The following is a 16,646-nucleotide window of genomic DNA, read 5'->3' on the forward strand; positions in this document are numbered from 1 at the left end:
GTGGGGGCCGCGCCTGTGGCCGCTGCATACTTGGCCCGCAGGCTGTACTGCTGCGCCGGAGTCAGGCTGAGCGGCCCTGCGCCGCCTCCGCTGCACTGGCTGGCCTCACTTGAGCGCCGTGACGCATCGGTGGAGATGGGGTCGTAGGAGTCGGCAGAGCTGGCATGATGCGGGCGACCTGCGCCCAGAGGTGAGGCCTCGCTGGAGCGGCGGCTGGAGAAGTACGGCGAGATGCCGGAGGAGCGGCGACTCACTGTGTAGGCCGAGCTGACCGTGCTGGTGGAGCTGTCGCGGCGCTCTTGTAGGTGGCTCAACATGGTCACCTCGCCTGCAGACAGCTCCGACAGCCGTGGGTTTGGCAGCAGTCCTACCGGCCTGCCGCCCCCGCCGCTGCTGAAGTTTTCCAGGATGGAGCCTGTGGGAAAAGAGAAGGGTCAGCACGGCAGGGACTGAGGTTAGGGATGGGGTGCTCTGCCTGCTGTGACCAGACAGTCTGCATACCTGAAGCCCTAGAACCTGGAGCCCTTGAACAGGGCCTAAGACAGAGGAGACACTCAATTAGTGATTTCTGAATGGAAGGAGGAAGAAGGAACAGTAAGTGAATACGTGGTGACCCTTATTGCTAAGGATAGGCAAGTGGAAGCCAGAAGGCCTGACCCCTGTCTTGGCTCTCGCATTGTCTGGCGGCCCTGAATTCTCATTACGTCCGGTCCCGGTTTTTTTCCAGCTGTGGATACAATGTCCTCTCCATAGGACTGACTGAGTTATTGAGAAGAGCCCTGGAGGGCCCTGGCCACAGCCTCCCTGTACCATTACCATCTGTGAATGGGGGCTGCCAGTTGGGCTCCCTAGGACTGGGTTTACTGAGCAGGCTGTTTTTTGGGAGGGCCCAGAGACCCATATCCACAGAAGGGAGGAAAGACAGTAGAATGGGTAGGGAGAAATGAGCAGTGATGCAGGCCCAACAACAGCACCTGCTGACCTCAGGGGGAGCTTTGGGCCTCAAAAGGCCTTTACACCCCTGCAGTGATCAGTCATTGGATGTTAGCCACCCTGGGAAGAGATAACCTTGGATGAAGCAGCTGTCAGCAGTCCTGGCGATCTCTATAAGAGGCTGAGAGTTGAAGGCCATCTGCTAGCAGTTCCTTCAACAGCTGGGTCAAGTCCTCCCTTCAGGAGAGAGCTGGATGGTACAGTGTCCATGTCTCAATAATCCAGTCCTATTGGTCCACACTGGGCTGTCAGTCCCTGGAGGGCAGCCTAGATGCTTAGTGCCCCAGTGTGCCTGGTGCCTACCAGCATACTGCTTGGCACAGGGGCAGCACACAAGAAGTGCTTGGTGAAACTTCCTTATATCTCAAAGGCTTGATCAACATCTCCTGAGGCTGAACACAGGGCTGCCTCCTTCATGAAGTCCTCCCTTCCCTTCCCCAGTTGACATGCTTTCTTCCTCCTATGTATAGCTCTACACTGACCTCTGTCCTCAGTGCTATTTGGCTCATTCTTTGAGTGACTGTAACTCCGGTGGCATGGCCTTTTCACTATCTGCTCCTTCTAACCACAGGGACTGGCATTATATGACTCCTGCCTGGGGCATTTGTGATAGTGCCCAGAGCAGGTGCCTGATAAGTGACTGAATGACTTACGGGGAAGATGATGATGTGAGTGGGGTCTGCCTGTTTTTAGGGGGTTAAAGAATGCAGCATGGTGTAGTTGAAATAGCATGGGCTTTGCAGCTACTCAAGCCTGGCTTAAGTCTCAGCTCTGCTATTGATCTGAGTGAGGCACTTTTACCTCTCTGGGCCTCAGTTTCCTAATCTGTGCAATGGGCTGGTAAGAGCTATCCTATTGTGGGCATTCAGTGAGAGGACACATGATGCTTGATGGGCATGAACCTAGTGGGTGCTGCCCCAGGCTCTCTCCTGCCCAGCCCACATACCAGGGCCCCCACTCACCACTTCCCGGGAGGGGAGGCAGCTTGGTGTTCCGGGTGTGTGGAGCCGGCCCGGCCCATGAGCAGGAATCCTTGAGTGACTTGAGCTTCTCCTTTTTGAGCTGCTCTAACCGGTGCATGGCGGTCAGGTGTTGGCGCAGCTGCAGGCCACCAGTGGAGGGGTTGGCCAGGGCTGAAGTGTCGGCCCCCGGGGGCGTGTCATCTAGAGCTGTCAGGTCTCCCAGGCTCCCAGGCATGTCCACACCGCTGTCATTGTTGGGGGCACTGCCCAAGGGAGAGGGCTCGCTGCTGCAGGACGACTGGGCCCCAGGGCTGGACTGACACAGCTGCAGGGGATGTGGTGAGAAGGTGCAGACTCAGAGGTGTGAGAACCCACCTGGCTCCGCAATCACTATGCACTCTTGCACACCCGGGGGCTGGACCGAAGCTCCTGTATGGAGGAGCATTCAGAGCATTGCTTGTCTAAACCTCAGCTTCTCCAACTATACGATGGACCTGAACTGCCTGTGGGACAGTGTTAGTGGACGGATGGAAAGCATCCGGCATATAGAAGACATCCAGTTACTATCAGCCCCTCTTAACCCCACCCCGTGCTCCTAAGCTCTCCCAGATGGCATCTGGGCGAGAGCCCTACCTGCTGAGCTTTCAACATGTGGCCACTTTGAAGCTGTGCCCAAAGAGGCTGCCACAGTCGCATGAGGTTGACATGAAAAAAGGTACTTAAGCATTCCCAACAACTGTGATGTGCCCACAGTGAAGCAAGGAACAATGAAAGCCTACTGATTCGATGCCTTCTCAACAGGCCAGGGGCAGGTTGTTGGAAAGGGAAAGGACGAGCAGGGAGGCAGAACTGCTGGATGCAGCCCTTGCCTAAATGGCCACCAAATCAGCCCTCCCTCTGGGTCAGGGTGGAGGTGGGGCTGGGAGCTCATGGCACATATGGACAGTGCAGAACTCCACAGAACCCGGGATCTGAGCCCAAATGAGGCTTATGTTGGATGTGGCACTTCTGGTCTCATTTCTAGGCTGAATGTCCCCAATTCTGTACCTTTCCTTAGGAAGCTGCAATGCTCCATTCTGCTCATGTACCACCTGACATTCCTCAGTCCGGCACTGAAGACCCTCTATAGGTCAGTTCTTCCATCCCTGAAAGCCCTAACTCACACCTCCACTCTGCCTTGTCCCCCATGTCATCTTGGTCTCCACCACTTGCTCCCGCGCCTGCCAGCTTGACTCCTGCTGCCAGCCTTTGCCTGTTCCGATGGTCCCACCTGCAGCGCCTGCTGTTTACCTACCCAAACCCACCTTCCTGCATCCTGGACAGGCACCCAGCCCACCCTCACTCACGCCTGCCCGCCCACACCCCCACCGACCTCTCTGCTCACCTCAGTACCGTCTATCCTTAGGGGAGGTACAGTCGGGAAAAAGAGGTGGAGACAAAGAACAGGTGGTTAGAACAAAAGGAGTAGAGACCAGAGGGGCAAGGACTCAGAGACAGGACAGAGGAAAGGGGATCAGCTGGGGTGACTGGTGCTGGTTGGAAAGGCAGACACCAGGAACCACCCATGTCCCGTCAAAGACTGATCACGTGGGAGTAGACACCCCCATTACTTATACCCTGTCCAACAGAATGGGACCTGGCACAAGGCAGGTTCTATGGGAGGCCCAAGGTGGTGAAGGGAGGAAAAATCCAACCGGAGAGAGGAGGGACAACATTGCGCACTTATAGTAGGGGAGCCTGGGGTACAGCCCACAGCAGCAGTTGGGGCTCTGGGCCCCAGGTCGGGCTATGGAACTGCCCTTGCCTGCTGGGTTTGGCCTCCTGCAGGGCATGGACTTGGGCCTCTGCTGCCCAACTCTGCTTACCCCGGAGCTCTCGGTCTTGATGGCTTTGACGTGAAGGCAGTCCTCCATGGCCTGGCTGGTGCTGCTGGCCTCAGCACTCTCCTCAGAGCCCCGGCCACTGGGCTCGGTGCTGGCCTCATTGTCCCCATTCTCCTTGAGCAGCGGGGCCCGGAGGTGCACATCGTTGCGCTGCTTCTTGGTGACATGAGCATCTGGGCCGTGCACTGTTTTCACATGCTTCCGGAGAGAACTTGGGTCCGTGTATCGCTTGGTACAGCCTGGGATCTTGCAGATATAGGGTTTCTGGGAAGAGAAGCAGGCAGCATGATGGATGGGACATGAAGACAAACTCAGACTGGGCACATTCCTCATTCTCCTGAAGCCATGCCACTTCCTTCAGCAGAGCCTAACTGGCAGTCAGAAGGTGTTCAACCTGTTTGCAGCCATGCTCTCTGGATAGAACCACACCAGCCCCAGGGCAGCAGGAACCCGCCCCACCAACTTTGCCTGCCACCTTTTCCAGTGGGTAAGCACATGGTTAAGGGAGACTCCTCCACAAACTGGGGACATAGATCAGAGACTGGGGACACAGAGCCTGGTGTGAATACAATGCTGCCTCCCCTGTGACCAGGGCACTGAGATTTTTGATATCAGTAGTGAGTGTATTACCTGTTACACCTGTGAGACAGCATTAGAACCCTGAGCTCTCTGATGAGGAAAGACACATTCGGAGAGACAAAGAAGCTGGTTCCAAGTCACCCGGAATGAGAATCCAGGATTTCTGAACCTCAGTCCTAAGCTCATATACACTCCCCCCACACCCACATACATACATGCACACACACATACATGCACATTCACATGTGTATACATCCTTACACACACATCTACACACACTCAATACATATAAGCACACACACACACATGCACATGTACATGTACAATCACATATATACATATGCTTACAAATACATACCCACATACGTCCACATAATACATACACATATGCGCCATGTCCACATGCATACACTTACTAACACACACACACACACACACACACACACGCCATGTCCACATGCATACACACACTAACACACACACACACACACACACACACACACACACACACACACACCCTTCTCCAAGTCCAGCTCTTGTCTGTAGAGACTCTGAGGGGTTCAGATACCTTTATGAATTCCTCTAACTTCTTATAAGCATTTGGGACAATTCTCTTTGGGGTCCAAAGTGTATCTAAGCTTTTAGAAACGTTCTTTCCTGAGTTTACCTGAGTGACAGTATTTGATCAGTTGGGCTGGGACTGGGAGGTGGGTATAGTGTCCCATCAGCAAGGGGCTCACAGATTCAGAAGGACCAGGACCAGGATTAGGACTAGAAGTTAGTGCATGTCCTAGCCAGCTGCCTAGGCTGTGGGAGCAGCAACCTGCCACTGGGTGCTGAGCTCAGACAGTGGGTCAGTGGTGAGGAGGGGCACCTGGCAATTGGCCACCTAGCCTACAGATGTCTAGAAGCCATGGGGTGATGCATTTATGCATCTGTCAGTGGGCCATGCACACACCCTGTGCACACCCCACTCGGGTACCTCATTGGAGTGGGTGCGGTTCTGGTGCTTGGCACGGTCGGAGGCGTTGGAGAAGGCCTTGTTGCAGCCCTCGTGCTCACACACGTATGGCTTCTCCCCAGTGTGGGATCGCAGATGCGTCTTCAGGTTCTCCAGGCGAGAGTAGGCCTTCGAGCAGCCCTCAAACTGGGAAGAGGCGGGTTTGGTAAATAAAGGTGCCTCATACCCAATGCAGGAGCCTGACCTCGGGCCGGATACTGCCTCTTCCCCAGCCCCCATCTGCTCCATCTCACCGGTGCACCCAGGAGTGTGTACTTCAATAATAACATCTACTTTCCTCTCTGAACATGAAATTGACACATGACCACTCTAGAAAACTTGGAAAGGACTGAAAACTACAGAGAAGAAAATGAAAACCATTGCATGCAGGACATCCAATTAAGTCTCATTCTGGTGGCTTTGCAATTTATCCCCACACTTTTTTAAACCAAAATTGGGAACATATTATTTAGTTATGTATTCTGTTTGTTAAAATCAACAGCACACTGTGAGAATCTTCCCATATCATTAAAAACTTTGAATCTGTTATTTCTAACTGTTTCCTAATGTCCCTCCCTGATTAGAACTTTTCTGCGCATCAAAATGCGCTGAAAAAAAATCCAGAGTCCTCCACAGCCTTGAGTAAGCCAGCCGCCCTCACCTTCTCTCTGGTTGTGCTGATCTCCTTTGAGTTCCCTGACCCCACTGAGTTCTTCCAGGTGTGAGGCCTTTGCCCACATGGTCCCCTTTGGCTAGAGCTTTTCCCCTACCCCCACCTTCCCTGGCCCTGGAGTGGCTCACTTCTTCTCTATTTTTTAGGTAATCTCCTCTGAGAGCATTTCTCTAATATTATCAATCATAATAATTACCCTTTTCCCTTTATGCTCCCTCACACGATTTATAATGATCTTAATATTTTTGTTATCTGGCTTCCCACTAGGATACGAGCTCCACGAGAGCAAGATCTTTTAGGTCTTGTTCATTTCTGTGTCCCTAGTATTTACTGCCCAATGAAAAGAAACATTTTTGGCAAGAAAAAAAGGAAGAAAGGCATGAGAGAGTGGCGGAGAGAGAGGGAGAGAAGAAGGGTTATTGTAGGAGATTCTGCACCTATTTTAAAGATACTGCAGTTGCACCCAATGTGCTTTTGGAAATTGCCCTCAGAATGACATGTGAACCCCAGCAGGAGCTGTCTCGGTCTCGGCATCCTCCCCTTTATTCCTGACCAGTCTGACTGAGTGCACTTGGCTCCAAATGCCTTTTATCTGTTTTGCAACTCACAGCTCATATCAGAGGGCTATGGTTTGCTACAACTCAGGATGTTAAGAAAATAACTTCCTGCAAAGGACTCAGAAGAGCCAACACAATCTTGCAAAAGGAGGACAAATTTGGAGGACTGACACCACCCAATTTCAAAACTTACTATATAATTATGGTAATCAAGATTGTGTGCTACTGGCATAAGGACAGACGTGGAGGTCAATGAAATAGAGTAAGAGTTCAAAAACAAACTCATATATATAGGGCCAACTCATTTTCAGCAAGGGTACCAAGATCATTCAATGAAGAAAGAACTGTCTCTTTAACAAATAGGATTGGGCCAATTGCAAAACCATATGCCAAAGAATGAAGTTGGACCCTTATCTCACACCATATAAAAAAATTGACTCAATATGGTTTAAAGACCCAAATGAAAGAGTTACCCTATAAGATTATGTGTACATATTAAATTTATATTTATGTAAATAAAACTATATATTTATAAACTATAAAACTCAGAAAAAAACATAGGGGTAAATCTTCGTGACCTTAGATTAGGCAATGGTTTCTTAGATATGACGCCGAAAGCTCAAGCAATTAAAAAATTGGATTTTGTCAAAATTAAAAACTTTTGTGCTTCAAAGGAACTATCAAGAAAATGAAAAGAAAACCCACAGAATGAGAGAAAATATTTGCGAGGCACATATATGATAAGGGTCTAGAAAACCGCTACAATTGAACAATAAAGACAAATAACTCGATTTAAAAATGGGCAAAATATTTGAGTAGACATTTCTCCAAAGAAGGTATAGTAAAAGGCTGATAAGCACATGAAAAGATACTCAACATCATCTGTCATTAGGGAAATGCTAATCAAAACCATAATGAGATGCCACTTCGCATCCACTATGACAACTATGACCAAAAGACAGCCCATGTGCCAACAAGGTTGTGGAGAAATCAGAACCCTCACACATTGCTGGTGAAAATATAAAATCATGCAGCCTTTTTGTAAATCAGCCTGGCTAGTCCTCGAAAAGTTAAACGTAGGAGTTATCATATGACCCAGCAATTCTACTCTAGGTGCATACACAAGAGAACTGAAAATAGGTCCACACAAAAACTTGTACACAAATATTCCTAGAAGCATATTCATAATAGCCAAAAAGGGAAAATAAGGAAAATATCCATCAACTGATGAATATATTAAAAAACTAGGATCTCTCTCATACAATGGAATATCATTTAGTTATATAAAGAAATAAAGAGCCGATACATGCTACAACGTGAATGAATCTTGAAAACATGCTATGTAAATAGAGTCAGGCACAAAACCTACACATGGTATAATTTTATCTTTATAAACTGTCCAGAACATGCAAATTCATAGAGATAGGAAGATCAGTGGTTGTCAGGGAATGGGGGAAAAAGAGAATAGGAAGTGGCCGTTAATAGGTATGAAGTTTCTATTCGGGAATATGAAAATATTCTGGAATTTGCTAGTAATTCACAAATTTGTGACTATACTAAAAATCACTGAATTGTACATTTTTTTTAAAAAAAGTGGTGAACTTTATAGCATATGAAATTTATCTCCATTAAAAATATAACTTGCTAACCAAAGTAGCATATTTCATTGAACCCTGGACCACCACCCCTTTTAAGACAGCCTGATTTCAGAGATATTAAAATGTCTCAGAATTTATGAAATATGGCAATTCAAAAAGAAGAGTTCCCGTAGGTTATAGTGGCAGCCACATCAGTGCATCACTAGACCAGCTCCACTTTTAAAGAAAGATCAATTTCTGTGTATTAAAAAAAATGTCTCACTAATTTCAGCCACAGATCCTGTTGACTCCATAAGGGAGGTTTTCTAAAATGTCTTGTGTTCATTTCTTCTTCTTTTTTTTAACTCAGCCATAGAGATTTTTAACCCATCATTGCTCAAGCTGCAAGTCACCAGTGGAGCTTTTCTCTGCGGGGGCCAGACTTCAGTGTGCTATCGAGCCAGCTCCTCTTTCTGAGGTCACCCAGCCACGTGAACTGTGGAAGTACAGCTGTGCTTTGGTGTTCACAGTCACATAGAAAACCAGCACATCCCTACTGTAGTTATACTCCCTGAAAGAGAGTAAGTCAAAGTTCTGGGACAACAGACAGCCAAGGGGCCTTGAGGACCAAGACAAGCAGAAGGCCTAGGGAAGGAGCAGACTGATGACCCATGGGCAAGGCCTGTCCCAGGGCCGCTGCTGTGGCCCATTCCACCCAGGTTTCCTGTGGTCAGCCATGACCCACCCACCTGGCCAGTGAGGCTGGCCCTACAGACACTGCATGAGGAAGGGCTGTTTCCGAGGGCCCACTTACTGTGCACTTGTGGGGCTTCTCGCCTGTGTGCCGGCGCATGTGCACCACCAGCATGTACTGCGCCTTGAAGGGCTTCTGCTCCCGTGTGCAGGCCTGCCAGCGGCACACAAACTCCTTCTTCTCCCCGTGGATGTGCTCATTGTTGATGTGCTGCCGGGAACAAGCCCATGGAAGTGAGCCCGGCCCCCGACCTAGTATGTGCAGACCAACCCCCTCCCCATAGACCACCACCCACTATGTGCGGACCACCCACCCAACAAGACCACATCTCTATGCCAAGCCACACCTCCTCATGAGTTATCATTAGCGGCCACTAAGTGAAGATGTACTGTGTGCTAATGTCTCTCCCGCATTTTCCAATTAGTCATCAAAGTGACCATCTATGATGGTCAAAGGTATCCCGCTCACCCCGGACTGGGGTCTAGGATCTGATATATGCTCCTGGGCTGCAAATAGGCACTAATTAACTGCAGCAAGGCAGGCATGCGCATGGTGGGTGCATGAGAAGCCTCTCCTGAGCTTGTCCCTATTGTTCCAGAGACTTTTAAATTAAATTGTTTATTATAATAGAAATGTAAATGCATCCTCATCTCTATTTTTGACAATAACTCAGTGGTTCCCAACCTTTTTGGCACCAGGGGCCAGTGCTCCTATGAGATTCTAATGCCCGACGATCTGAGGTGGAGCTGAGGTGGTGATGCTAGCGCTGGGGAGTGGCTGCAAATACAGATGGAGCTTCGCTTGCTCACCCGCCATTCACCTCCTGCGGTGCAGCCTGATTCCTAACAGGCCACAGACCGGTGCCAGTCCGCGGCCCGGGGGTTGGGGATCCTTGCAATAACCCTTTTCGCAAAGGTCCAGATTATTAAATTGCCCAGTGCCTGGGCAGTAAGTGAGATTCTGACCCTGTCCATGGGCTCTGGGCACTGTGCAATGCTGCACCTGCGACAAAATGGCCCAGGAGAGTAAGCAGGATAGCCAAAGACAGTGCAACTAACCCGGCAGCATGGCAGTGCGAGCCCTGCTTGTCAGGCAAGTGGGTCCATCTCAGGCGAATCTTGGAATTTGTGGCAAACAGCTTTCTCTGGAAGGTGGTTCTCAGACCCATCCCAGCCCTCACTGCTCTGGCCAAGAATATGGAGGCTAACTTTTCTATTTTTCCCACTCCTTGCACCCACATCTTCTGGCCTTTGCCCTGGTCTAACACCTGTGTGACGCCTGGAGTAGTTTCTCCTGTGATGTGGAGCCACAGGCCAGTGAGGCTTTCTGTCACAGGTAGAGCAAGCAGCCCCAGGTAGACCCTTTGGATTTCAGTCACTTGCATCGATTATTTAACTGAAGGCTTCAGTCCTCACTGGAGCAGGGGCATTACTGCCCCTGAACTTGGGGTGTGTTGATACGTGTGTGGGGCCTCTAGGACTTAGTCCCTAATCTTTTGGGTTACCCAGGGAGTAGGAATAGGTGGTATTAGTCACTCTACACAGTAAAGTGAAAGAGTCCTCCTGCTTCCTCTTCCACTGGGGCTTCTCTCTAAAGGCCACCAGGGAGCCTCCTGAAGTCCCATCCAGGTCCCATCCTTCCCCTTCCATCTCCCTCTTGGTTCAAGGTAGTGTCCTGCCGGTGTGCGAGTTGTGAGTCACTCTGGGTCCACTTCTCCACAGGGTGATGAGAAGGGCAGAATGTTCAGGTCTTGGAGACCCATTCTCTCTAGCCTCATCCCATTCTCTCTGTTCTCAGTTCCCTGTCCACTTTCACTTCCTCCCACAACCTCTTGACCTGTGCTGCCTAGTACAGTAGCTACTTGTCACTTGTGCTTTGAGCTTTTGAAATGTGGGTGCTCCCAACTGGGATGGGCTGTAAGTATAAACATATCTGTTTCGAAGACTGAGAATGGAAAAAAAAAGAAGTAAAATATTTCGATATTTTGTTTTATATTGATTACATGTCGAAATGATAATATTTTAGATATAATAGGTTAAATATATTATTAAAATTAATTTCCTTTTTACATGTGCTCCTACATAATGTAAAATCACACATGTGACTGGCATCGTGGCTTGCAGTATCCTCCTACTGGACGGTGCTACTATGGATCTTTGCAGCCTACAAGGCTGTCTGAGAGCTGAGCATCTAGGCACTGGCAGCACCTCACTCTGAAACACAGAAAACCACCGGCCCTCATACTGTGAGTAATGGGCTCAAATGTCATGCATGCAAATGCCACGGTTGCAGCAAGTGAAACCTACAACATTTTGAACTTCCAGGGAAATCTTATCATATTAGCCTCACTTTTGATTTTTAAAGCTTTTCAAATGATAGAAATGTGTCCTGACAACGTCTTTCATTTTTTTGCTAATTGGTTTACTTAGCAACAAATTGTTAATAATCGACTGGGAGGCTCCAGTTCGCTTGGGTGCTGGCCACCATTTATTTTCCCAGGGAGCAGAGAGACAGAGCTGGGCAGAGGGGCCTGGCTCCCCTCTCACAGGAGCCTGCTCTTTTCAGGGTCAAATGGAGGCGATCACCTACATCTGCAGTGACAGTCTTGGGCACAGATAGAAGCCTGCAGCCGAAGCCTTCCTTCCCACATTGGACCTCTCTGCCTTTATTGGAGGAATTCCCTCCTTACTCTTCGAGACGGGCCCACTCATCACTGAGCACGTCGCTTAGGTCCTGGTCTCCACTCCTCTGCCTGGGCCCTCTCCCGGGCCTGGATGCTGTCCCTTCTCTTGTCTTCCAATGGAATCCGATCTGTCCTACAACTCATAGTTCCCATGCCCCTTCTCCATCTTGGACTCACTGACCCAAGGAGGTGGTACAGGTTGGAAAATTATGTTAGATTCCAGAGGGATTAGAGAAGATCTCACTTCACAGGTTCTATGTCAGCTGCAATGGTTTGCTGGGAAATTTTAGGCTGAAAATGGGAAAAGAAAAACCAAAACACAAAAGAAACCTACAGTATTGGAGAGCAAGTCACACAAATAGCAGAAGCAGAGGGAGTGGGTGATGTTCTAAATGCTGAGTTCACAGTGCTGGGGAGAAGGAATCTTGTTTGTGGTGGCTTCTGGATGGGAACGGTACATGCCACACGTGTGTGTGTGTGTGTGTGTGTGTGTGTGTGTCTAGTCTACCCAGCATTTGAAATGCTAATTTACTGTAGAGTTCATCTTTACAGATACTCCTTAACAAAGGAGTGTGTGTTGAGGCGGAATGGGGGCTTATTCTTGAATTTAAATTCTTTCCTGGACTTAGATATACTCAAGACTGGCAGGGGGAACAGGGAGAAGGAGGAAGGAGGGAGCTACCATGTATGGAATGCTGCTCGCTCTTTGCTAAGTGCTTATGTTGGCATCACATTCAATCTCTACCCTTCTGTGGGATAGGATTCCCTCCTCTTCCACATGAGAAGAAACTGAGGATCACAGAAGTTAAGTGACTTGTTCAGAACTCAGCTTGCTGTAGTGGAGCCAGGTTCAAAGACACGTGCCTCCCATGCTGAGCCCCCCGCTCCTGCTCTTCCCACTGCATAAACTGCCCCTGACTACAGTCGCAATGGATGCTGCTGTAGAAGAGTTTACAGTGGGGACCAATGACATAACCTGAAGGGCACACCCAACTTCCGTGGCTTCCTCTGGTCTCTTGATCTGTCAGTACCCAGGCATTTTTAAGCAGCCCTTGCTCTGATATGGGTGTAAACACCCATCTGCACCTGTGTGTACTGGGTCTCTGAGAATGGTCTCCAGGAGGAAATCACCGACTCCTTCCTCCATGGGAGAAACTTCTTTTAGGTTTCAGGGTCAGGTTTGTTATTACCTTGTGGACGCCGGCTGATTTAACTAATCTTATTTTCCTCTTTGCATTGTTTGCTAGAAAGCTCAGAAAATAGATTTATATGTGAAGTATAGCTCAGAGGACTTGGGTATTTTCATACTAACTTGACTCCTGGCATCTTTTTCATTCCTTTTCCTCTAATTTTCTCATTTTCTTATTTTTATTTTAATCTCTTATTATACTCCATATGTATTTGTAAGCTCCCTTTTAGAAATAGGCAGAGCACAGGTAAATAATCGTGCCTCCCACTTGCACAGGATGTGGCCCAGGGCATCTCCTAGAGCCCTTTCTCTCCAACAGAGGTCTGGAAGGCTGGGGGCTCCATGTGGTCTGGGCTTTGCCCTGGGTTGGCACTGCAGTTTAGAGGCTTACATGCACCAGCTGCTCCTGGGTGTCGTACTCCTTGGTGCAGTCCTCCCAGTGGCAGTTGGTCTCATAGATGACCACCTCGGCCTCCTGCTTACAGTCGTCCCTGTCTAGGTCTTCCTTGAGGTCAGCCAGCTGCTCCTGGGGGAGAAGCAGGGCACACAAACCCATGTGAGCTTTGTCCAGCCACCTGGTCCTAAGGCAGCCCTAGGCAGATTATGCCAAGGACACTGGGCTGGTACAGGTGTGGACACACATGCATGCACACATACACATGCACACATACACGCACACGCACTCATGAGATTTCTCAGCCCCTCTCCTCAGCTGGCTCTCACCCATTACTCTCCCTTCACACAGCCATCCTGGGACTCCTCTTTCCTCTCTAATTCCAGCTTATTATCACCAAGGTGTCCCATCACATCCTGGGTCAACTGATAAGGCAAAGAAAACAGGAGAAAGCAGGGCAGTGACTTGCTTATTTGGTTTGGTTTCCCCTGGAGGGAGCTGGGTTGGGCTCCAATGGCTTGGGGATACGGCATTTTTATTCATAGTGCGTATGGGGCTGCTCCCTCCCCACTGGAGGCAAGAGAAACCCATCATGCATCTGGCCTGGTCCTTCAGACCTCTCACTCTCGCACTGCTCCTCCTCCCAGGGCACACAGGGCACCCTGGGTTCGCTCCCAGGACAGCACTCTAGACAAATGCTCTGCAGGCATATTCTCCCAGAAGCAGTCTCCCCTCTAACAGCCCTACAATGTGGGTGCTTGTATTCTTGTGCTGCAGTTGGAAAAACAGGTTCAGGGAGGGGCTGACTCACCCTCCCCAGGACACACAGTGAGTGGAAGCCTAGATCTAAACTTGAGTCTCCTGAGGATGATAGGGCTCATGTGTACCCCTTCCGAGGTGGCAAAAGAAAGGTCCCTGAGATAGGCCTTCACTTGATCACAGGTGCTTGGGATTCTTTTCAAGGAGGACAAAACCTTTTACTCCAAAACCAGCAACAGACTGAGAATCAACCCCACGGGGCTGCTTCATCCCAGCTAATGCTGACACAGAGCTGGCCAGGGGCAGCCTCCAAGCAGGAAACACGGGAACATGCTGGAGGTATCAGGAGCTAGGGGGAGGGAGGGGCACGGATGTCCCAGGTTGGGAGGAAGGCCCAGCGAGGACCTCCAGAGGATGTCAAGGACTCCCCAGTATATCACTGGCCTGCTAGGCAGACTCAGAGCAAAGCTAGGCAAGGAGGCAGATGTCAGAATGACTTGCTTTACATTTCAGACTATCTATAAAATGGCGGGAATGTTCTGTCTTTCAAAAAAGCCTTTTGGGCAAACATTTATAGCTCAGGCTAAGGGGGACAACCTCACCCCATAGTCAAGAGCCCCCAGAGGCTCCAGACATTCAGCGAAGCAGAGGCCACAGCCCCCCCACATGAGCCTCACTCCTAATGCTGAGTCCATTTCTAGGGGCAGAAATGAGCCTCATGACTCCTGGTACTGGCCGGACTCACACTCCTGACAGACTTTCCACTGGAACTACAAAAGACTCCTACAGGAGGGGACCTCTGGTTGATTTTGAGCGTACCTTTCCATTAACACATGTGTTCTGAAAAGGGAAACGATGATGTGTTGTCCAAGAAGTCCCCAGGCAGCACTGGGTCCCATTAAATGGAAGGCGCAGAAGGGCCTCTGCCCAAATCTTGAGCAAAGGGAGGGCTGGGGGCTGGGGCCTCTCAATACCCGTTCTGCACTTTCAGGAAAACTGGACATGGACTCATTATTTCTATAAGTTGCATGCCCTGGTGATTTCAAAGAAGACTTGAAGAAGCTGCTGGAGGACAGTGTAGAGGCAGTGGGTACGCTCAGGCCTCCAGATCAAGCCGGGTGTCATCCTAGCCCACGAGTTTAAGGGCTTAGGCAGAGAGGAGGGAGTCATTGTGCTGTACTTTCTGCCAAGGGAAAGCATGCCCATGCACCGTGCAAATGAGTCCGGTCACTGAATCAGGACACTGAGCAACACGGTGACAACCTCCTTACAATAAACAACTTTCCTTCTACTGACACAAGTGAAGAGCCAAGCCAGGCAAAGAGGGTTTTGTGGGGCTCCGTGGGCTGGTGGAAGTCGGGCAGAGGGCCCCCTGGTGCTCGGCACAGCCTCGGCCCCATCTCCACTGCTCCTGTGTGCTTATCTCCCTAGGATATGTGCCATCCTCATCAATTTCAACAGCCCCTGATGATGGCTGGCCTTGTGGAAACCATGCATCATGCTGAGATGCTTTGGCGTCAGCGAGAGGAGAAGAATCTGTCACCAGCTTCTCTGTTTGCCTGATAATAACAGGACCCAATATTTCATAAAAATTAAGTGCCTGGAGCATGCCCGATGGTTTACAGGTTTGATAAAAGATGGTGTGGCAGATGCAGGGGAGTTGGGGACAGGAGGCCCTGAGCATCTTTGGTGTCAAAACTGGTGATTCTGCAGTAACAATGGAGACCAGGACACCATAAGAAGCTTGGGGGCGGGGGAGGGCGGGGCAAGAGGCTTGCCCTTGAGGTCAGCATTCACATCTAGCCCTTCCCATGACAGGGCTCTGCTCCAAGATTTACAGAGGGACCTGCACAAGGATCTCAGTCTACGGCAGAGCCATCCAGGACTGTGGGCTGTTCCGTTCCTCACCTTCCCACTGAGAATCACTTCCCTTTCTTCCCTCAGCACCGTACCATTCATCCCCTCAAATGTGCACTGAGTCCTTAGAAAATATGATTTTGCAGCTACTGTGTGCCAGTCTCTGTGTAAACCCTGGTGACCTGGAACCGAACCAGGCACTTCTCCCAAAGTGCCGCCTCTTCAAAGCTCACAGTGCTGTGCAGGAGGCAGACAAAGTGACCCAGAGGCTAGAATGGGTGTCTGCACAGCTGCAAGCCCTATTATCCAGGAGAGTCAGGAAAGGCTGAAGTGTCAGCAAAAAGGATGGCGTAGGGGGCAGAGTTCCAGGGAGAGGTAGCAACTAGATAGGAGCCTGAGCCATTCAGGTGATGTGAACAACTCAGTTTGACTAGGACTTGTGCTGCATGAGGGTAAGGTTTGGGTGGAGAGATGGCTGCAGCCCCAGAGATACGTATGTACACACACACACACACACACACACACACACACACTCATTATTTCTCTCCCTTCCTCCCTCTCTCCTTCCCTCCCTTTTTTCTTTCTCTTTTTTATTCAGCACGTGTTTGATAGCACATAATGTGCAGGGTGCTGGGGACAAAGCTCTGGTGCACTCTGCCCTCTCCGGTTCACTCATTTGCTCATTCGTTCATGCAGGCAGCCATCTGTTCATCCATTCACCAAAAGGGTCTCGATCCCAAGTCAGCTGTCCCAGAGGAGACAAGGCCTGGCTCCAGCCTGAGAAGG

The 16,646-nt window shown here is 49.8% G+C and overlaps 1 protein-coding gene across 3 annotated transcripts in view; it reads right to left on the reverse strand.

Annotated features, from left to right (window-relative positions):
• GLI2 (GLI family zinc finger 2) overlaps nucleotides 1-16,646 on the reverse strand; it is a 245,479-nt gene that overhangs the window by 4,032 nt on the left and 224,801 nt on the right. For 2 of the 3 annotated variants that reach the window (XM_025039271.1, XM_025039273.1), the window contains 6 exons: nucleotides 13,242-13,376; nucleotides 9,039-9,188; nucleotides 5,376-5,564; nucleotides 3,821-4,102; nucleotides 1,956-2,280; nucleotides 9-415 (listed from right to left, as the gene is read on the reverse strand). In XM_025039271.1, the coding sequence (XP_024895039.1) occupies nucleotides 9-415; nucleotides 1,956-2,280; nucleotides 3,821-4,102; nucleotides 5,376-5,564; nucleotides 9,039-9,188; nucleotides 13,242-13,376 (1,488 nt within the window). The remainder of the gene's footprint in view (nucleotides 1-8; nucleotides 416-1,955; nucleotides 2,281-3,820; nucleotides 4,103-5,375; nucleotides 5,565-9,038; nucleotides 9,189-13,241; nucleotides 13,377-16,646) is intronic. The other variant, XM_025039272.1, reaches the window with a different exon arrangement.

This window comes from Pteropus alecto, unplaced genomic scaffold, assembly GCF_000325575.1.
Source record: "Pteropus alecto unplaced genomic scaffold, ASM32557v1 scaffold3, whole genome shotgun sequence".
NCBI classification, from domain to species: Eukaryota; Metazoa; Chordata; class Mammalia; order Chiroptera; family Pteropodidae; genus Pteropus; species Pteropus alecto.